The 23285-nt window shown below is 42.0% G+C and overlaps 1 protein-coding gene across 16 annotated transcripts in view; it reads right to left on the bottom strand.

Moving 5' to 3' along the window:
* The window catches only part of LOC116842298 (collagen alpha chain CG42342), a 294572-nt gene that overhangs the window by 87851 nt on the left and 183436 nt on the right, over positions 1 to 23285 (bottom strand). For all 16 annotated transcript variants that reach the window (XM_032811294.1, XM_032811279.1, XM_032811283.1 and 13 more), the window contains exon 2: positions 1548 to 1618. In XM_032811294.1, coding sequence (XP_032667185.1) covers positions 1548 to 1618 — 71 coding nt within the window. The remainder of the gene's footprint in view (positions 1 to 1547; positions 1619 to 23285) is intronic.

Raw genomic sequence — 23285 nt, 5'->3', positions numbered from 1 at the left:
GGGGGTAGTCGGACTACAGAGTACTCTCTCGCGCGCATGCAAAAGCGATTATTCCGCGGGCCGATCGTGCCCGCGATATTATCAGCCCTCCTCCGTGTGTATTCGTCGGGCCCGCTATACGCTAAAAGAGGACCCGCGTACACACGCCGCGCGACCGATAATTATTCCGGCCAATTAGATATTCCACGGGCGTATAAGCACGCGCGCACGCACACGGGCTCGCCCCGAGCGCACTCCCCCCTCCCCCCCCCTCACGGTACGCGAGTCTCCCTCCGCGTTCTCCCGGTGTTCCGCCGATCCGATCCTCGAGATTACGCGCGCGACCGACGGGTGCGCGCGCGTGCGCGAGCGCTCGATATCGCCGATCGCGAAGGGAAGTCCGATCGCGCCCCCCCGGAGAGAAGAACACCCACGACGCTGGCGGCGGCCGGGGTGGCTCGCGGAAGATGAAAATCCCGAGCCGAATCCCGGGGATAAAAAAGAAAGTCGAGCCTGATCTACATATATTTACGACCGATAATTTCCCATTCCGGGGTTTAATTAAGCCGATGCATAATGAAAAAAACTCCGCGTCGGTATAATTACGGAACTATAAATTACTAATTTTGGGAGGTAATTACTGGCTCGGGCTTGATAATGGGATCAGAATGCGGCTAACTTTGTTGCTAATTAATTACGCCCCTTGCGCGCCCCGCAGGCGACGGCATTATGCCGTTATTATATCTCACGGTCGGCTGCCGATTCGGCCGATATTTCTTCGCGAGGGATGGTCGAGGAAAAATTACGAGGTCTTTCCTGACTGATTGTCCCGAGCTTGCCTCTGTATAACGCGAATACACGACGCCAAAATCGTCGATTCGATCGAAGTCGCAGCCGTGAAAATAGTCCAAGTCCCAGTTTCGTAAAATTTGATCGAATAATATCTCTAAACGTCCACGGTGACGTCCACGCGAGTGCAGTGTGTATTTTTCTATGCGTGGGCTCTTTCCAAAGTGGGATCCAAGATTTGAATCGATGCGCTCGCGTCACTTTTAGACGCAATATAAATATATAAATCAATCCGTAATTTCCCTCTCAAGTTTCTCCCGCTATTTGCGAGCCTTGACGCAGGACAGCACTCGGCTCGTCGTTGAAATCTCGAGCCGGTCAGACCGTTTTCACAGACACGACCTCAATGTTCCCCGCACCACGTGCGTGCGTGTGCGGATGCGCGTGCTTACGTTAGCCCGCCACGTGTACTCGTCGTCGGTCTCGCGTCCAGAGAGGGGGACGTACAGGTATATTGTGTGTATGTATGTATCGGGTATATACCGTTAAACTACTACTTCATGCACGGAGCTGCTGCTACACAACTCCCTAATAAACACACTCGCGCACACACTCAACTGCACGTGCGATGTATATCGGGGTGCACACTACTCTATATATATACCGGAGGGTGTATATGTACGATGTAATTATATATATATATATATATATATATATATATATATATATGTATACGGCGTGCCGGGGCGATACCGAGCATCGGCACGGAGAGTACTCACCGGCGCGCCGGGTTCCCCGGGATCGCCCTTTTTCCCTTTCTTGCCCCTCTTGCCGACTGGACCTGGCGGACCTGAAACACAAACGACGGGAACCGTGAGTTGCTACGTATATACATACATACATACACGTACACACACACATACGCACGCATTCTGGAGAAACACTTCCCAACTCCCGTGCCGAAAGCGCGAGGCGTAGTTTCGGCACGTCGAACAAGAAACAAAATGTAAAAGTATAAATGTAAAAGTATCCCGCTTGTTTTCCGACTGCGAGTTGTTCGAGTCTGCGCGATCTAGGCCATTCCAACAGAAACGCCACGGCACTCCGCGTTCGTTTCGCCTCAAAGCGTTTCGCGACGCCGCTGGTTTTATCCTCGGCATTTCGAACTCGGAACACAGTTTATTAATCGCCTACCGTGTATTAAATTTCTCCGCACGTTCTCCCCGGACGCGCTCTCGAATAATCTCCGTCGATTTTCCGCAAAAGTTAAAAAAGTTCACCGACTACTTTCAAGCGAGAACTCTCTACCGATCTACGTACGTTTAAGCACCACCTTGCAACCGATCTCTTTAACGCGAAACTAACACAGACGCACTTATCACTTGTGCTTAAATATTAACCTTAGAACCCTAAACATCAAAAAGCTACAGAAACTCTAAACAGGGGTCAATTTTATCCAGCGCATCCTCACTCGCTCATTAACTTCTGGGAAAATTAGCGACGCAGAAAACTTCGAGGCGTATGGATCTGTTAATATTTTTATAGTCAATAAAATTGAAAAAAGTTATAAAGAAAAACCAATATACGTGTTTTTAAAAACAGTAACGTTTGAAAAGTTGGTCTGGGTAAATTTTACTCATGTCTAAGGTTCTAGAGTTAAATAAAGGAAACTGACAATACTTGTGTAAACCACACTGAGGAAAAATATTTTCTAAGTTTATTTTTGTGAAATAGAATTTATCTCTGTGGAATAAAATTTATGTAAATAAAATTTGTGTGTAAAATGAACCCCCCACAAATAAATTTTCAAGTATCTTAAACAAATAAATTTTCAAATATCTTTTTTCAATGTAACAATATTCAGGTTAGAACGTCTAAATGTTTTCATTAAAACACCGTTTTCATGTTTCTTTTTCATTCTCTAAATCTTTATATTATGTAACTTATATAATTTTCTGTAACACTTTTGGATACACCTTAGAGCGTCAATAAACGCGATCCATCATTCAATTTCACATATGTTCAGCGTTCGCCACGCTACGAAAGCGTTGTTGTTTTTTTCCAGTGCTGGAAACGACCCTGTCGGCTGGATAAGATAATTTTTCGCGAAATAAAAATATTCATTCGACAGCTGCAGTCGAGAATCCAGTCTAAAGACGAAAAAAAAATTTATCCCGCGACCAACTGTTTAGCAAATAAAGGGGGCTACCATGAAACGGACACCCTGTATAGCTGCAACGTCGCCGCTAACGAAGCGTTACCACCAACGGTGGAAATGAGTTTTCGGGACCGTGCCTGCGGATAAACTTGGCTGATGACTGTACGGGGTGTCTCGGTACGTCTCGATGCTCTCTCACAAGTTAGGAGCGAGTGTGAGGCTGGAGCTTCTCTTCGTAAACATCTATGATTCTAATTACAATTTGTTGGAAGACCGATAATTATGCAATTTTTCCCGCAATCTCTTGATTAAAAGAAAAATAAATTTTTATCAGTAATAATAACCGGTGATTATCTCCAAGTCTGCACTGAGAAAAGACACTTGGAAGTTGATTTATGGAATATGAAGTTTGTTTCCGTGAAGCAAACTGTATATTTAAGCAAAGTATATTTTGCGAAATGAAGTTTATTCCCGTAAAATAAATTTCATTTCTGCGAATAAACTTTATATTTCATACAATTTCAAAACATTTTTTTCTTAGTATATGGAGAACTTTTTACGTAAAGAGTGATTATTTCACTGACAAAATCGTGCTCAAATAAATATATATATCTATAATAATAAATCTTCTTTTTAAATTAAATGCTTTTAATGTAAAATTCGATTGAAATTAATGGGAAGACGACGACTTCTCCAGATAGACTTCCACGATTATCACAACGTGAGACAATCAACGACAGAAATTGTACAATTCTTTAGATTGCACTTACAAAGCGAGTATATTGTCTTTGATCAATTAAATTATGCCAATAGTGTTTTTTCTTTGTTGAAACGCATGAAATATGTTCTCGCTTTTAAGTTATAATAAGTAGTAATAAGTTATAATAAGTAGTAATAAGTAGTAATAAGTAGTGAAAGTAGTAATAACTTATAATAAGTAGTAATACGTTCCAACGCTGTGTGATCTCCCTTGAAGATTAACAAGGCGAAAGGCACTTTCCAAATGAGAATGTCCGTTCATTCTGTGCATCTATCCCGGGATTGCGTGCGGTTGGGAAGACGTCCCGTAATGACGGACCACCCTGTAGAGCGCCAAACGCCGGCGGGTCGAAGTGAATGGGCGAAAGGACCAATAGAGATTTGACGCGAAATGAAATTACGTCCTCGTTCTCGTCGTCAGTTGTCGGAGGCATTTTTCGAAAATCCTGGGGGTGCGGCCGCGGCGCAGTGCGCGAAAATCTGGCCGACCTACTTCGCGACGCGCACGTAACGGAACTAATTTTTTTATTTGAATACGTTTTATTTGACATTTGACTTTTTTCGCTTTATCTGACATCGCTTCGACGGACATCGCTTCGCGGACAGTCGCGCCCGCGTTTCCGCTTTTAGGCTTCATTACTTGGAAAAACGAAAATCAGGGCATTCGCCAGTTCGGACGAGCTTCAGCGCGCACGCACGCACGCACCGATGCGAAATATGCCGCGCGCGATGTTACACCCCGATATCGTTGGCGCTTCGCGAAACGCGGTTGAATAACATCGTTCTGCGCAAATTGCATCCGCCGTCCTAGCAAAATTCATGTGGAGCACTTTAAACCGAAAAGTTTAAACTCGCTAAAATTGACGATTAAGAGGCACGATCAATATACTGGATTAATTTCAAACTGTAGCATAGATCTATGATAGAGATAACGCGAGCAGGCGCGTTATTTAGGAAGATTAACGAAAGTTAAACATGCCCTCTTAATTCTAGATTAAACTGCCCTTGTGTGAGAACGAATAAGCTCCCAGTTTCAGTATCAAAAAAGCGTATTAGAGTTCGTTACTATAAACAAACAACTGTATGTAAGTATAGTGATAACGTTACTAGTCGATTTAAGTCGATTTAAGTTACTTAATCGACTAAAGATTGCATCCCTTATGAGTGGTTTACACAACAATTATATTTTATATGACTAGCTTAAACTATAATTCATACGTCTCTCTTTCCCTCTCTTAAATGTGTTAAATGGTGTGATTTAAAACCGCAAGGAACGTGTAAAAAGACCTCCAGCCAAATCGCACACTTGTGCGTTTAAAAATAACACGCGCATTTGCAGTGTTAAAAGCGTTCCATATTTCCGACAAAAATTGTACGCATTTCCCTGCGGCTCAGTTGGCGATTGTTACATATTCGCGATCGCAGTTAATAACAAATGGATGTAGTTGGACTCCACCCTTCTCCACAATGATACGCATATATAGCCCGAGGGAAGATGCCGCAGTTTCCATTGCTGCTCTCCTCCTCACCCTTCTCTCTCTCTCTCTCTCTCTCTCTCTCTCTCTCTCCCATTGCCCGCGTTATTCTAATTTCCGGCGGGGACCAGCATGACGTTCAGGGTCGGGGATCCCCCTCTTACACGGGGAACAATTCGATCGTGATTTATTCCCGCGGCTGTGCTGGCCGCTCGGACAGGGGCGCAAGGGCGGTTCTCCTTTTATTTTCCATTTATCGCCGCCGGCGGCGCAAGGGATGACGTCATATCCTCCGGAGAGGGAAGCCACGAACTGTAGCCGTCCGCGGGGGCGTAGCGCACTGGACCCACGTGCACTAACTTTCGCCAAGTTTTTCCCCTTCCCTCTTTCCCCGTCCCCATCCTCTCTCTTCTCTACCCTTTTTCTTTTTTACAATTGGAGTGTTTGAACGGAGGTCATGTGAAAAGAGAGAGAGAAGGGGGTAAAGAGAAAGAAAGAGAGAGAGAGAGAGAGAGAGAGAGAGCCGCGAAAAAAAGGCGAGAATTTTTCATTGAAAGCCTCGGCGAGCCTGTAAGCAAATATCAGCTAACGGCTTTTATTCGCACAGTCCACTGAAGCTACTACGTGCGGCTTTTATTTGTATACTTTCCGATCAATCGACCGTTGATTTTTCCATAACAAGAGTCGGATCGCGAGTAGCGATAGAATCGGGCCGTAAAAGATTGCAACGAGTCAAACTTCACGACTGCAAACACATAACCGCTCACAAGGGACACGACTTTTCCGAATTGACTAGTGAAGTTGCCGGCAAATTTACGTGCACCCGTCTATCTAGGACGGCTTTTACCGCGATGGTATACAAACACGAGTGAACGACTGTGTATGAATAAATCATCAGTTTATTATTGAAGTAATTAATATTATGATTTAAACAGCGGATTTATTAACACAAGGTCTCTCCCTCTCTCATTCTCGCTTGTTATCTCATCAATTTATTCCATATTAAATTCTTAGGTATGACGCGGGCGATGACAATTGCGCTGCAAAACCCGACTCGCAAAACTGACTGTCGGCCCTGCTGCGACTCGAACGCGTTCTGCTTAACGCGAATTGTCCGCACGATTGCCCACGGTGATCCGCGGGAACTCGCGTAATCCACCCCGACGTGTTACACCACGCCCGTGATCCACGAAGTGTTGTAGAAATCACGACGTACGTGCCGATCGCGAGTGTTTCTCGGCGGCAGCTGGCCGACGCACATGGACGTCTCGAGAACACCACGCTGGTTCGTGTCTCTCACTCCGTATCTCGATTTCCGAACAAAAAGGTCGCAGGCAGATGGCATAATCCCGCACACGTCGAGAGAGGCAAGATCCTTTCGAGGATTACCGCACGCAAAAGAAGTGCTGGATGCACTGCTAGTACTGGATATCCGGTCGATATCCATCAAAATTATAAGAGTGGCGTGCGATGCGCTGTTTCTAAATCCGAGGACTTTGCGACTTCATCAGAACAAATCCTTGAAGAGTATCGCAGACACTTTGAGCATATTAAAGCGAAACGTACGAAAATTTTAATGAGGACGAGTGATTATTTTTACAGATTTTAAAGGACAGTCATTTCTTAAGTAGAAAATTTAAAGAATTAGAAAAATTATTGAAATGAAACATTAGAAGTGTATTGAAAAAAATTAGAAAAATTAAAGTGAAGTATAAGTGCGATTTATGATTCTTTCTTACAGAAGTCTGTTCTTTTTAGCTGACTTGTCTGAACTAGTGCAGACTGGTGCAATAAGTCAGAACAAAACAAAATACATTTGTCTCACTCTAATTTATTGCAGCGATGTGCACCAGCTCAGACAATTCAGCTAAAAAGAACAGACCTAGTTATAAATGATAAAATATATATCTCTTTCTAAATTTATAAATTATGTTCTGAGAGAAAAACTATCAAAGAAGTAAAAAATATTTATTTAGTGGATATTATGTGCATGTGATAATGTATTTACTTACACTAAAAAATATACTTTTACACTAGAAAAGCTATTTTTCAAATAAGAAAATATATATCTTCTTGAAATCTCTCCTAGCTTTTCACGAAAGCAATAGTTTGTTCTATTTAAATAAAAGAATTTAAATGTGTAAGTCATAAGTACGTCATGAGTAGTCACCGAATATTTTTTTAAATTTTTCAGATATTTTTTTCTCTCAATGTATATTCTTTGAATTTCTTAGAATGGAGTCTTATTCAAAACGAGTGAAAAGTGGCAATATTTTCACTCGAAACGACATTGAAAATATTTTCACTTAAAATCACAAGCGTGAATATATTTCATTCAAGTCTAAATTGCATTCTGATTCCGTATGAGCGAATGTTTCAATCGATTAGAGGGAATATGTTTCTGTGAGGGTGAAGTGTATCAGATTCACTCTTCAATTTCGAGTGGAAATATTCGTTCCACGATTCAGAGTGGAGAATTCACTCTACAGGGTATTCATCGTAACGGAGTCCACTATTTTTTTTATCTTTTTTTATCACACAATAATCGGGTAGAAAGAAGTTTCAGATGCCATTAAGTTTTTGAACGGCATGTGAAAACTGATTAATAGCATCTAGAATTTTTCTCGTAACTAGTAAAAAAAATAGTGAACACCCTGTATATGAGTGAAAAATCGCTCTAAAAACCGAGTGACTCGTTGCTTTTCGTGGTGAAATTTCACTCCAAGAAATTTAGGAGGCGACATGACGCAAAACACACAAATACGCCGCGTTCGCGGCGACAAAAGGATTATCCGTCGCAATGAAATCAGAGGAACCGCCGTTGATCCTCGTCCGCACAAAGTGGCGGTTCATCCGCCAGCACCCCCGTGTCGCGATATCCGCGGCTCGGAACTACACGCGGCAAGAAGCGACGAGCGAGCTTGGCGGTGTTTCGATATCGGCCAGAAGAAGCGGCGACGGGCGTGAACGGGACGAAGAAGTTTGGTTGATGTTGCACCCGGCGAGGGCAGGCGATCGATCGACGTCGATCGGTATCGCCATAAAAAGCGGCTACCCGCGCTGCTCCCCCCGGCGCGGCAAGTTTTCGCCTCGCTGCGGTTCTCATCAGACCGCAGATGACGAACGCCAGCCCGTGCCTCTCCCCGGGCGCGCTACTTGTCGCGAATACCCGGCATAACGAGGAAAGTTTGCGTCGGCGGACACGCCGCCGCGATCGCTACTTGCGGCTCGGCAAGAAAAGACCCGAAACGGGCACCGCAGCCGCCCTCGTCGCTATGCGCCGAGCGTATTGCGGTATTAGCAAACACACGACGCGAAGGTGGCGAGACAGCTGTCGCGGGATTAGGGAGAACTTACTTTCCAAAATGCTGTCTGTAAACAAGATCGTTAAGCACATTCGCCGCTCACATTTTGGCGTCGTTAGCGGAATATTGCACGTGAGTGATGAGTGCATTGAAGAAAGGACACTGCTAATTGTGACTAAATGCATGTAGTTACAGAACTTAAGTAAAAAGTCGGTAATTAATGCCAAATACATAGATTTGATGTACGGACTTTTCATCACAGCCAAATGGACTGAAGACTTTAGCTACCAAATATTTGACATCTGTTACCACAAGTATTTGATGACTATTATAGGATATTTAGTAAGTGTTTTGGAATCATTCTGTTTGGCGAAATATTTTGTATTTATCTTGTTAAAGCAACGAAATATGTAGTGACTTTCAGCTATACTTATATTAATATACAAACTGAAAAACTTTCGAAGCTGTCGTCGAGGCATAGTGGAGGGTTGAGATGGACACAAAAGTCCTATACCGTTTTTAGTACCGTTTTTAGTCTTATACTGATATTAGTTGACAGAAAAGTGTGATCCCCGAAATTCTGAAAAGTTAGCGGACGTGCGCGCCGGGACGAAACATTCAATTTCCCGACTTGAAATTGTCTCTTTTCGAACAGTTGCTATCGCAGTAAAAAAAAACAATGGTTAATCTAACTGAAATTATAGTTACTTTTGGCTCCGAATTTTCTATGGAGAAATGATAGCTATGCAACGCGCATATAAGGCTATTGTCATTAACACCATGGTAGAATTGAATAAAGAAAATTATTTTCTTGGCCCCACAATTTACAGCAATCATTTTCCCGTGTATAATTATAAATACCGAACATTTTTCCCTCAGTGCGGTTAACAATCGGCTGCACACATTGTCGTGTAACCCGCGCCGTAGCTCGCATTTTAAAACCAGAGCTAAATTGCGATACGTTCACGGGACATTTCCCGCTCCAATCGAGCCGTAGAATGCGTCACGCCGCGTTTGTGCATTTCGTGTTCCCGGGATAGCTCGCATACGTGCGATTCCAGCGACATAGCGGCCCAATTGCTCGGCAATTCGTGTGTGTCTTCATCTTTTTCGTCTGCGTCGGCCGGCTCGCACAAATGTACGGAGGATGGGAGCGCGCGACGAGAAAAGGGAAAAGCGGAAACGCGATAAAGAAAAAAAGAGACGCGCGGGGAAATAACCGCGCGGTCTAGACACGACTAAAATACTTCGCCACGACGACAACATACTACGTCGAAACCGGGAAACTTCATCCCTTGTGCCCGCGAGAACTCGTTTTCTTTCCCTCTCTATCTGTCTTTGTCCCCACTTTGTGTTCTCTCTCTCTCTCTCTCTCTCTCTCCCACTCTCTAGGATGTTGTCAACCCCCTTGGAATCTCTCGCGCGAATAAGAATGTGATTAACGCGTCGCTTTGGCAAAGTTCCGAGGAGGAGAGAGAGAAGGGCCGTGTGTACACGCGCGTCGCGTTAACGACACGCCGCGCGCTCGTTCCGCAAAATAGAGTCACGCGGCTGGAAAATGATCGGCGGCTGTAAAGCCGTGCGAGAGAGAGTCGACGGCACGGTTTTCCCGACGGGCGCATTTTCCGCGGGATTTCCTCCTTTTCTATTAGACGGTGGTGAGGAGCGCGCGGTTCTCTTTCTTCGCGAGCGTTCGACGGGAAAAGAAATCGACCGTATTCCCGCCGGTCGACGGAGCATCGCCGGGACGACTACCGCAGGACTACGTTCCGCGACCCGGGATCAGCTGACGCTGATTAGTTCCATTTTTCCTCCTTCCGTCTGCGCAATAACGGAGGATATAATCTTCAGGAGGGTGCGCGCAGCCCGGCTAGAATTTGTTAACCGTCGCGCCGTTCTCGCCGCGTTCTCAATCGCGCGGCGATGGAGAGATTTACACCCCCTCGTTTATAACGTAAATGTACAGCGACGGAGTCGGTCGTTATTATCGTCGTAATTCGCGAGGATGTTCCGAATTATGCTTTAGGGCAGTCCGGACTAAATCTGACGGAGAGGGGGGGAGGCGGCTTATTTAAAGCGAGAGTAATGCGAGTGTGATATTGCGATAATATGGAAGTTTATGGATATTAGTTTATTGATAATGCCGGAAATTTCGGTCGAAGAATCCCGACGTTTGGCTTTAATAACAAATTGTTCGGTTGTATATTTGATCATTTTCTTCACACCGACGTTTCACTCTGAGAGAAAAAATACTGGAAAAATTGAAATTTTTATTTTCTCGACTGATATCTTATTTACTTTTATATTAATACTAAATATCTCTCAAATATAAAATATTCTTTCAAAAAGAAAATGCATATTTTCTTAGAACTTTAGCTTCTCATGAAAGTGATTGTGCTTATTCTGTTTAAATAAGAAAATTTAAATTTAAGCAAATGCGTATTACACTTAAGTAAATGTGTAATTAGTGTATCTGTCGAATATTTTTTAAATTTTTTTCTCTCATGTGGATATCATACTTGCGAGGATGTTTCAAATTACGTTTTGAGGCGGTCTCTGGAATTTGGACGGGAAGTTTATTTAAAGCGATAATAATATTAAGTGTGATGTAATAATATATGATTTTATGCGCATTCCAGTTTATTAATATCAAAAATTCCTATAAATTCTGTTATTTTATTTCAATATAATAAATAATTTCGGCATACATTTAATATTCTTTTTATCGATGTTAGATGTGATATTTGTGAAAATATTCTAAATTACATTTTAGAACAATTTTTCGGACTAAATAGGAGTTTTGTTTAAAAGAATAATACTATGAATGCGATATTGTAAACGATACACGATTTTATACGCATTCGGGTTTATTAATGTCGACAATATATCTCGGTGAAAATTTCTCTGTTTTATTTTAATAAATTATTCGAATACGTATTTAGCAATTCTCTCTTTATTAATGTTTTATGCAATATTCGTAAAAATATTCTGGATTATTATTCTTTAAAGCAGCTCAGACTAAATGAAGAGTTTATTTAAAGGGACATTGTAATAATATATAATTTGTTATACACGTATATCAATCTATTAATGTTGAAAATTCCATTGAAAAACTCTGCTGTTTTACTTTGATACAATAAATTGTTTGAACATGTATTTAGCAATTCTCTTTTTGATGATGTCAAATGTGATATTCGTATTCTGGATTATTATTCTTTAGACAGTTCAGACTTTATTTAAAAGGAGATTGTAATAATACATAACTTTTATACAATATTTGATAATATTGTTGAAAATTCTATTGAAAAATTCTGATATTTTATTCTATTTTAACATAATAAATTATTCGAATATGTGATAATTTTCTTTAAATCAACGTTACGTGTGATATTCACAAGTATATCCCGGATTATTTTTCAAGGCAGTGAAAAAATAACGAAATGGTAGATTTATTGAAATAAAAATAAAAAATTATCAAAATGTATATAAAAAAAATTTGATATTTAATAAAAAATATTTATATTATTTATATTAATATTTTTATTAAAATATTTAATAAAAAATTATTAAATATAAAAGTAAAATATTTAGTATAACATAAAAGTATATAGTAGTAGAATAATAATAGTAGTAAAATTAAATATTGATATGAGCATCAATAAAAAAATATTTGAAAGGATAACAATACGAAGTGCGATATGGTAATAATACACAATTTTATACGCTTACCGATTTGTCAATAATGTTGTCAATTTCGATGAAAACTTTTGCTGCGTTGTTTTAATGTAACAAATGATTCGTGCACGTGTTCGATAACTTCTTTACATCGATGTTAGGTGCATGACACCGAGTGGACGCGCTTTTCGGCGTAATAACGCTTGTCAAAATGACGAAAATGCCGGCTCGTGACGGTTTATTTTCGCGAGTGGTTTAGCGTTCGACGCACGGCGGTTCATTAATTGTTACGAGCGCCAGATACCGGACTGGATAACCAGAACCGAGTGAAAAAAAAGCCGAACGGATTGGGCGGCTCCAATTTTCAGCGAAAAAGCCAATACATTTCTGAGTGTGACAGTGAGTCCGGCGCGCTTGAAATAACCGCGCGTATAATTGCAAAAGCCTCGCGCGCGCGTCTTTATTATCCGGCCGTAAAAACAAGACGGCGCATTTGGAAAAAAAATTCCAAACTGTGCCGCGGGTGGGTGGTTTGGTTGGGATGGGTGTTGGTGGTTTCTTTGCTTTTCCGCTGCTGCACGCGAAAACGAACTCGCTCCCCCGCCCATCCGGAGTTTTCGCGCAGCCAAACCTTCAGTTGCATCGCCGTGAAAATTTATTTTAGCGGAACGCACGGTGATGCTCGCTCCCCTCCCCCTTCTCTTCCTTCTGTCCCCTTTTTTCCCTCACTTTTCGTCGGCACGTTGCACCCAGCGTGCATCTCCGGAACGGTCGTTACACGCGCGCGCCCACGCGACTCCGCTCGGCTATGTCTTTGAAACACTGACAGCGCGAGCATTTCCGCGGAGTTAATTGCCTTTGTCGGGGGCGCGGGTTGTTAAAAAGCAATTACCGGCCGCGACCGTATTTGCGAGCCGCGCCGTGGGACTCCCGGGAGTGTATTTTAGCGGGAGCCGGAGCGGCGCGCGGAGAGAAAGAAAAAGAGGGAGAGCGAGAAAGAAGGAGAGGGAGAGAGCCGTCGATGGCCAAAGAAAATAATTACCCTTCCGCTGTTCGCGTTTCTTGCCGAGCGCGCGGTCGATCAAAATCAAACATCGACTTCCCCACAAGTGCCGCGTCTTCCCTCTTTGTTCATTCTTATCCGCGCACAATGGACCGCGAACACATTACATCTCCGCCTTCCTCCGCGGAAGTACAGTATCGTATCGTGCGGATTATAGACTTCGTTTTATTGCGTCGGTTTATCTCGACATTTCCCACGGAACACTTCAAATACGAGTCGCGGGCGAAATACGCGAAATTTTCGCGCACAAGACGATCTCGCGGGCGAAATAAAAAGGTAAGAGGTGCCGTAAAATAAATCGGATATTTCCCGATTTTTACGCAAACGCGTTCCCCGATCGAGAGAGCGCGTGCGATAAATATAATGCGCCGCGATATATTTAATATTTCATCCGCGCGATACTTTTTTCTTTTTTTGCGTTTTTGTTTTTCTTTTAGGGTAATGCGAGACGCGCTCGAGGATAATGATGCTGCTGCTGCTGTTCTATAAACTCCTCGGTAACATTAACGTCGACTAGATCTCGTAAAATGCAAAAAGCTCACCCAAGTATTTTGAACTTGATCATAAGGGGGTGTATTAGGGGGCGGACGGCTCGTAAACTTCGTTACACGGGATTTTATTCTCTCTCTTCCGGCAGGCGATTGTATCGAGCCCCCGTCGCCGACAAGGTTTAACGTGCGCCCAGCTGGGGAGTTGGTTCCCACTATCTGTTCTCGAACGGGAAATATCGTCTTCGTAACCGCGTGGTTTCTGGATTCCGTAACCGAGAGGGGAGTTTATCGGTCTTCCGACGATATACGGGAAGTGGGTGCAGGAGAAAGAGAAGGAAAGAGAGAGATGGAGAAAGAAACAGAAGAGCTATCTCGGCGTCGATGCCGAGAGCTGTTGGAGCCGACGCCGTTGCGCCGTGTTCGTTGCGTCGCGCCAGCGCGACATCCGAATATGCCAGATTTATACGCAATGTTTTCGCTGTCCTTTTTTTTTGGACGCGCGAGATACGGGCACACCGTAGCACCGGAGGCGCGCGGAAAAACGTGGTCGTAAAATCCATTACGAAGCCCGGCCGCCGCCGCCGCTTCTACCCTTTCTCTCTCCTGCCTCTCTCTCTTTCTCTCTCGCACCCATCGAAAAACAACTCTTCCAATGTGCATTTATCAAGCGCGGCGCGTGGGCCGTATAACTTGTGTGTGTGTGCGTGTGTGTGTGCGCGCGCGTGCACGTGTGTGTGTGTGAGAGAGAGAGAGAAAGAGAGAAAGAGCAGTATTCTTCGTGCGAGAAGCTGAGTAAGGCCATTACAATGAGGTAAGAAGCGCGTTAAAGGCGCAGTTGTTGCCGCTGTGTTGTGTTCATCGACACGCCGTCAATAAAGCCTCTTTCTCTCTCTCTTTCTCTCTCGTAAGTTTGCGGCTGCGAGGAAGAAAGTTGTGGCCCATCTTTCATCGGCCATCCATTTTCTATCTCTTTCCCTCTCTGTAAATTCAGATAATTTTCTGCCTTTTATTTCTCTCTAACATTAAATAATTTATTTTTATTATTCTTTTTGTCTATTAAAACAGAACTGTTAATATTGTAGTGTTATGTTAAAATTAGGATGTTTACCTTTTGTACTATACGCGAATCAAGCTCAGGATTCATTCTGCCATTACTCACACGTAAACCTACCCAAAAGTTACACTTTGATTTCTTTCTAATTTGGCACAAATGTAAAAGTACAAAAAATATTTAAGTAATTTAAAAATATTTAGGAAATAATATTTAGGTCGCATTTTTTTATATTTTGGTCCACTTTGAGTTTCACGGGCAGTTGCAGCTTTTTAATGTTCTCAATCCTATCAACAAGTGCAACAAAAATGCATAAAAGATAAAATTGAATACAAGATATAGGCGTTTTTGGTTTGCTGATTATGAATATGAAGTCAAATGTGTAAAATTATTTGTATAAATAATAAAATGTTTAAACAAAACATGTAAAAAGTTGAAAGAAAATTATTTATACAAATAATTTCTCAGGTTAGCTGAGATTTGAACCATTTTTGACTAATTTAGCACAGATTTGAAATATTTTGGTTGGAATCTCGGCTAAAGAAATTTAGAATGGTTCGTGTCTCAGCTATGCCGATTTTGTTAAAATTATTTAACTATATCTCTTACTCAATTTTACTTTTTTTGTATTTTCGTTGCACTTGTTGATGATAGGAGTGAAAACATTAAAAAGCTATAAACTGCCCGTGAAACTCAAAGTGAACCAAAATAAAAAAATATGATCTAAATATTTTTTGTACTTCTATATTTGTGCCAAATTAGAAAGAGAAATCGGAGTATACCTTTTGGGTAGGTTTACTTGTCAGATATTATATCTTTTTTCTCTTTGCATTATTCTGACGATCATTTTTATTTCTATTGTTATATACTGTGAACTCCATGGAATTAACCTCAGAGCATCTATAAACTCTACTTTGTACACATACACACTCTTTCTCTCTCTGTCTATAGAAAAAATTCATATTCCTATGAATTTACAATTTTTTACAATCCTACAAACTTAATTAAAATTTATGAGAATTAGAAAATTTAATTTAAGAAAAATAGCAACCTCTCCCCCTCTCTTTATCTATCTATCCATCTCACTCGTAGGCTTGTGAGCGCGGCTATTGATTGTTTCCTCAAACTAATTTCGCAAATTCTCTTTACGGAGAACGGTCCGCGTCGCGATCTGTAAAATTAAGGTCTCCGTATCATGACACACGCGTGTCGTACCCTATTTAAAAAGGATGAGTGCAAGCGCTTGCGACTCTCAACGCATATTTTTGCATTCCTTTGGCGAAGCGTTCGCGACTGTCAAACGCAAACCCGGAATGTCTACCGTAGCGACGGAAATCGTCGCTTTTCGCGATTTCAACAGGACTCATCGAAGGAACCAATCGATGTGTTACTCGACCACGCGTCAAAATTGTCAGATAGCTCGTGTTCCGCTCGTACCTCCCGAAAGGCGAATCGGAAATGCGCTGCACTTGCCGGTCCTCCGGTGTGGACCTCTACTCTAGGCTACCGAGATAGTTGAGAGACCCTGCCGTCGGCACTGGAGAGAGAGAGAGAGAGAGAGAGAGAGAGCGAACACGACAGACAGGAAGGCAGGCGGGTTGGCCGTCAGGTAGGCGGGAGGGAGGGAGGGCGGGCAGGACGGGAGAGCGCAGGGACCTCACATGTCGTGGCCGCGGGGCAGTACGGTTATACCGGGCCGAGCTCCGATTCCCGCCCCGGTAGTTTCCCATGATTGAGATACATAATCGGTACTCCCCGACATAGTATCCCACTACCCTATCCGACCCGCCGTCTCGCGAGTGCCCCTTTGCCGGCCGCCACCCGTCTCGCGGACCACCCTCTGTCCTCTGTGTGTCGTTCCTCCGATTGCATTCTGCACATGGGACATTTTAGAAACATGGTGTGCTCATAGATGGACGAGAGACGTTCACTCGACGCGCCGGGATTCGCAAGGACTCGCTGAGACGTTGCTAAGAGCGTGTCGCGACTTAGAGCGAAACTTTTAGTTATTGACATCCCCTTAGTCATAGACAATTTAGAATCTGATTTCTTACACGTGCATCGTAGTTAAATTTCTTGCCTTCGTTACAATGATTTCAAGGGAGAACTTCGCAACTAAAATCGCGAGCAACCGCCACTGGTCGCGAGAAAAACCGGACTTTGGTAGAGCGCCAATGACTGGTGTCAAATTTCACTTTAACATCGAATGTCGGGGGAATGAAGCACTAAAATTATCAACGACTTATTTCTATCAGAACAGTTAAAATGACTAGCTTTTGGCATAATGCAAGAGAAAAATGTTTATTCTTTTCAGTTTTCAACGTCAATTAAGAATAGAATTTAAAATGCTAAACGTTAAAAAATTACGTTCTAAACATGAGTCTCTTGTGTATAAAAATTCTTCTTGTTTTGCTCATAACTCCCGGAAAAATTATCCCGGAAAAGTTAAATATTAAACTTCATGTACGTACATAACAAAAAATTCATATTCCTATGAATTTACAATTTTTTACAATCCTACAAACTTAATTAAAATTTATGAGAATTAGAAAATTTAATTTAAGAAAAATAGCAACCTCTCCCCCTCTCGCGACAACCTAACCTAACGAATGAGGACGTTAAATTGAAACAGGATCCTCTAAAAATGTACTGTTAGGTGTATCCAATCGGTACCTATCTGTTCCGTACGATCATTAGCCATACATCTATTCGTGTCTATGAGGAATCTATTCGACGAGGAGGAAGTTATTTTTCCTCTCCCCGACGTCACGCTTCTGCGATCGTTGCGCTCAGGAATCGATGAATATTCGTTCGTCGACTAGTAGGACACGATTCCGCTGCGAGCGAACGTTCTCGGAGCCGGCCCTGCAGGCGCAGCGGTAGTCCCGCGGCCCTCCCTCTAAATCATACTCGTCCGCACGATGAATACCTCCGCGCCACGAAGAAGACCCCCGGGCGCGAGGGGACGTACTCGCTCCGCAGGGCTCGCCGCGATCGTACCGGCAATCCCGCTACCGAACGCTACGAGCTCTCCGCTTACCACGTGCGGGTTTCGTTTCATCCGAGGAGACCTTGAAGAATCGCGCAGCGGACTAATCGAAGACCGTGCCATGACTAATTAAAGACGACGGCTTCGGACTCGCGATAATTCAGGCCGCTTTTGGATAATGAACGGCTAAATGCGCTTACGAGCATCGTGTGGAGTGTTGTAATGAAGATATCGCGTCTAAAGATTTCTCTAAAAATGTGCAGGAACTTTCATACCTTACACACAAAAGGATATAGTTTTTAATAAATTCTGTTCAATTTTATTATGCTTTTAGTACTATACAGGGTGTCTTACACTCTCCTCCGGGCATTTTGTGGGAACGTAGAACAGGTTGAGGTGAACATAAAAGTCCTATACCGTTTTGCGATATTCGCAATAATTATCGAGATATTAATTGTAGAAAACTTGTAAATGATCATGCAGAATATGGTAAATGAGTTATAGTAGCGACGACTGCCGTCGTGTACTTATACTTCAGGTCAAATTGAACAAAGAAGTCCTCTACCATTTTGCAAATAATCACATAGATTTTTAATTATTAATTAAAGAAGATATTGTACGATTTTGCGTGATAATGCATTCATCTTCTTTAATTAATAATTAAAAATCTATGTGATTATTTGCAAAATGGTAGAGGGTTTTTTTGTTCAATTTGATCTAAAGTATAAGTACACGATGGCAGTTGTCGCTATTATAACTCATTTACCATATCCTGCATGATCATTCACAAATTTTAATATTTTTATAATTATTGCGAATATCGCAAAACGGTATAGGACTTTTATGTTCACCTCAACCTGTTCTACGTCCCCTCAAAAGACTCAGAGAAGAGTGTGAGACACCTTGTATATATATACACACACATATACAAGAATAAATTGTCACTAAGATCTATCTTGTCAAGGAGCTGAATTATTATTTTATTTCTTGACTTATGGCGTTACCTGAAATATCATTATATTTTTATACTGTTTTGTGTGTGTGTGTATATATATATATATTAAGAAAAAAATATTTAAAAATTATCAAGTATTTATTAAGTGAATACCATTAATATATTTATTTAAATCAAAATTCTCTTTGTTTAAACCAAGTGAACAATACTTAGTCAAATGAAACGCTCGAATTCGATAATTTTATGTATGAAAATTACTTTTATTATCCGAAACAATATATCAAATACTTGTAAAAAACTTCATTCTAGTTAATATAACACGTCGTTTAATTTTATTCACTCTCGATGGAGAATATTCGTGTAGAATTTCGAGAGGTTTGAAAATTTTCTTTATCAAAATTTATTTTACTAAATCAGTTTTTCACTGTTTTTAACTGTATCATTATTCCAACCATTTAATGAAACTCAGAGAAAAATATCTACGTTCTAAGAGGATTATTTCGCAAGATTTTTCCCAAGATAAACACTAAAGTAGTGTCTACTATATTTCTCTCAAGATAAATAAGAAAAAGTACATGAAGAACATACTCTTGGGGTCACCTAGACCAAGTCTCTCCTGATCGTAAGCTTACCGTCTTTTACTACGCAACAAGAACGAGAATGGAAACTTCGTAACTTCACTTCTCTCGATTTATCCTTATGGTAAGAGTATAACGTAAGGAAGGGATAACACCTGATCCACCTTTAATCCAGCACGTAATGGTTCGAACCTTGATCCCGCTGGTGAGCCAGCAGGTAAGAGGTGAGGTGTGGTGAGGTGAGGTGAAGTGAGATGAGGCGGTGGTTAAACACGATTATGTAAAAATGTATAACACACATGTTCCTGTGAAATTAATAGCTATAAAGCGGATGCAGCTCTCATAAAGAGCTTCCAGACGGCGATTTATGCGCGAGGCGGAGTTTTCAGGGGGTTAAAAGGCTGGATATTTCGTGGCAAAATCGGCTCCTCGGTATCGGGCGGCCTGCGGGAGAATATCTCGACCGCGATAAAACGTCTGACGGGCATATCACGGCGACCGGATATTCGCGACATAAATGGCCGAAAGCTTTCTCGCAGTAATCGCTAGATAATAGTGCCGCGACAAAGTGGAGAATTCCCGAGGAAAATGCGGCGATAAGATCCTATCGACGCTTCCTCAGCAGTAAACACGACGACGACGACGACGATGGCAACTCGTTTCCTTCCCTCTATCGTTCGTATCGGTTCGCGAAGAGTGGATCACCTGGATCCGCGGTGGAAACGGAATACCGACGACGTTAATGCCGACATTAGACTTTAAAATGCGGTCGCATCTCGTCACGGAGAGATATCGGACGACGAAATCCCGCGTAAAATATCAACGGTTGCGGCAGCAGCCGCGAGGCTGTCGGTGCCGTCGACACGTGGCGAGAATGTATGCGCATCCGTGGCACCGTTTAAAAGCCTAATGACTGTATTGTGTGCAAAACATCCGTGACACGAGTGACGAAAAGCAATAGCCAACGGACTGTTACGCCCGACACTACCGTAACACCGCAAACGTGACCATAGCAAACTCGCTAATTGGTAATACATTCATTACCGCGTCTGTATATCTCGCGAGCGAATAGGCGTGCTCAGAAAAAAAAGAACATTTTGCTCGTAGTATCTCCTACAGTTAAAATAAGTCTGTATTTTTTGTATGTTCTAGAAAATTGTCTGTGGATGGAATTTATAACAGCAGCATTCTAGCAATATCTGCTAGCAAATTTTAGTGAATTGTACATTCGTTTGTCTTTCTTATCTACCACAGTCACTTTTACAAGAAGCGTGATTGGTCTTAATCTGGATAGATGAGATACTTTTTTGCCAATTATTTCACAGTTTAAATAAAAACTATATATTTTCCATTTATATTGATTCAATACAAAACATATGCAAAATCTTTCCTAGTTATTTATTCGTTAGAATACTGGAATAGGATTGTAGATACACACAGGAATATTGATTCAAAATTATTTTATATCTTTTAGGGCTTTTGAAGGAGATGTATTTTTTTATATCATTGAAGAGCGCAATTATTTAGCAAATTTCTCGCATGTGGATAATTTCCGCTGCAAAACTGTAATACTTTTTTAAACGTTTGATTTATTCGATGGACGTAAGAAACAATGTCCTGATTGAAACGTCACGTAGCTGTTTGACGAGCCGAGTTAATGACTTGTAAATTACATTAAAGTGCTTTATTTTAATTACGCTCAATTAGTTGGCAACTCTTACCTTATAAGCGCATTAAAACGGGTCTTCCAGATACCGTTAAAGACCGTCAATCTTGGGCAAATTTTTCTGACCGCGAGAAGGGCCCGGAAGTAATTGAAGACATTATTATCGACTATTTTTAGTCATTTATTGAACAAATATATCTGGATATTTAAGATGTAATGAGTATTAACTTTACAATTTTTGACGTTTTATCGATGTATACATTCAGATGTACAGTAATGTTAGATATTAAAACTGCATTTCTGCAGCTACTAATCGTTTCAATGTACCGACAGATACGCAGGAATATTGTTTCAAAATTATTTCATATCTTTTAGAGTCTCTCTTGAAGGAGATGCATTTTTTTATATTATTTCGACTGATTTGCTTTTCAAAGTGACGTTTGGCGACAATTCAGAATAATTTCATACTTTTTAAAATTTTTAAATTTTTAAAAATGTCTCATTTTTTTATATTCTTTTGACTTGAGGAGCAACGAACTGAAACGAGTATAATGATTTGCGCAATTTGCCTTTCAATTTGACGTTTGGCGACGATTCAAAATTATTTAATACTTTCCAGAACTTTTAAAGCTTCTGAGCTTATCTTTTAACCTTTAGACTGCCGGCTCAAGAGCCACAAAAGCGGCTTTTCCGGCAGTTTAAAGGTTAAATATTGTTTTGTCTGAATAGCAACAACGAACGAAAATGAGTGTGATGATTTGCGCGATTTGCCTTTCAATTTGACGTTTGGTGACGATTCAAAATTATTTAATACTTTCCAGAACTTTTAAAGCTTCTGAGCTTATCTTTTAACCTTTATACTGCCGGCTCAAGAGCCACAAAAGCGGCTTTTCCGGCAGTTTAAAGGTTAAATATTGTTTTGTCTGAATAGCAACAACGAACGAAAATGAGTGTGATGATTTGCGCGATTTGCCTTTCAATTTGACGTTTGGTGACGATTCAAAATTATTTAATACTTTCCAGAACTTTTAAAGCTTCTGAGCTTATCTTTTAACCTTTATACTGCCGGCTCAAGAGCCACAAAAGCGGCTTTTCCGGCAGTTTAAAGGTTAAATATTGTTTTGTCTGAATAGCAACAACGAACGAAAATGAGTGTGATGATTTGCGCGATTTGCCTTTCAATTTGACGTTTGGTGACGATTCAAAATTATTTAATACTTTCCAGAACTTTTAAAACTTCTGAGAACAGCTTATCTTTTAACTTTTAGACTGCCGGCTCAAGAGCCACAAAAGCGGCTTTTCCGGCAGTCTAAAGGTTAGATATGGTTTTGTCTGAATAGCAACAACGAAAATGAGTGTGATGATTTGCGCGATTTGCCTTTCAATTTAACGTTTCACGACAGCGCGACCGCGCGGACAACACAAACCTCTGCGGACGGGATCGTGGTTCTTGCAATTACGGTCGCTTCGATACGTCCATAACGACGTCATGTCGAGATATACGACCTTAAAATGAGATATAAAGCCGAAACGCGGACACATATCGCTCTCCATAAAACGGCGCTCATGCGCGGGCCGGTTTTTGCATAGCGCCGTAAAACCGCTGACATATTATTCGACGTAAGGCGTTACGCGACGACGGGAAACACGAAAGGCAACAGCCAATAACTGTTTAACGCCGCTGGCACGATGTTACAGACGAATTTGCACGCCTCGCTCGCCACGAGCGTCCTCCAAAGCGAAAGGCGAGTCGTGTAAGCGACGAGATGAAACGAGAGCGCCGATCATCGGCGTTGAATAATGAGAAAAGCGGGTGGAAAAATGCCTCGTGTCCCGAGATTCGCGCTCGAAGAATGCCGCTGTGTCAAGGCAGAGAGAAAGAGAGAGAGAGAGAGAGAGAGAGAGAGAGAGAGAGGGGGCGACAGGGAGAGAGGAGAACCCGGTGGAGATGACGCGAGAGAGCGCGGAAGCGTGGCGAGCTTCGCGCAAGACCGGATCTTTTCCCGTGACGGAGGAGCTCGTAAACCGTAACTCTTATAATCCGAGACACGGATTTCGGGCCTTCCGTCCCGCTTCTCCGAGCGGTCCGCAGTGCTCCACGCAGCGGGAGGTCTCCCGTAGCGCGGAAGGACCGCACGCGGCGAGCTTCACAATGAGGAATCATCCACCCCCGAGAGTCTTATTATTATCCGTTTCTCTTCTTTGAATTGTTTCGCTCCGCTACGCTGCGCCTTCATTCCCAACGGACTATCATCCGTCCGAAACCAGAGATGCCTCACGGACGAGACAGACAGAGAGAGAGAGAGAGAGAGAGAGAGAGAGAGAGAGAGAGAGAGAGAGAGAGAGAGAGAG

Source organism: Odontomachus brunneus, unplaced genomic scaffold (assembly GCF_010583005.1).
Source record: "Odontomachus brunneus isolate Ranch 3 - 2012 unplaced genomic scaffold, Obru_v1 Obru_scaffold_024, whole genome shotgun sequence".
NCBI classification, from domain to species: domain Eukaryota; kingdom Metazoa; phylum Arthropoda; class Insecta; order Hymenoptera; family Formicidae; genus Odontomachus; species Odontomachus brunneus.
The sequence above is the reverse complement of the archived record's forward strand: the minus strand, read 5'-3'. Positions and strand labels throughout refer to the sequence as shown.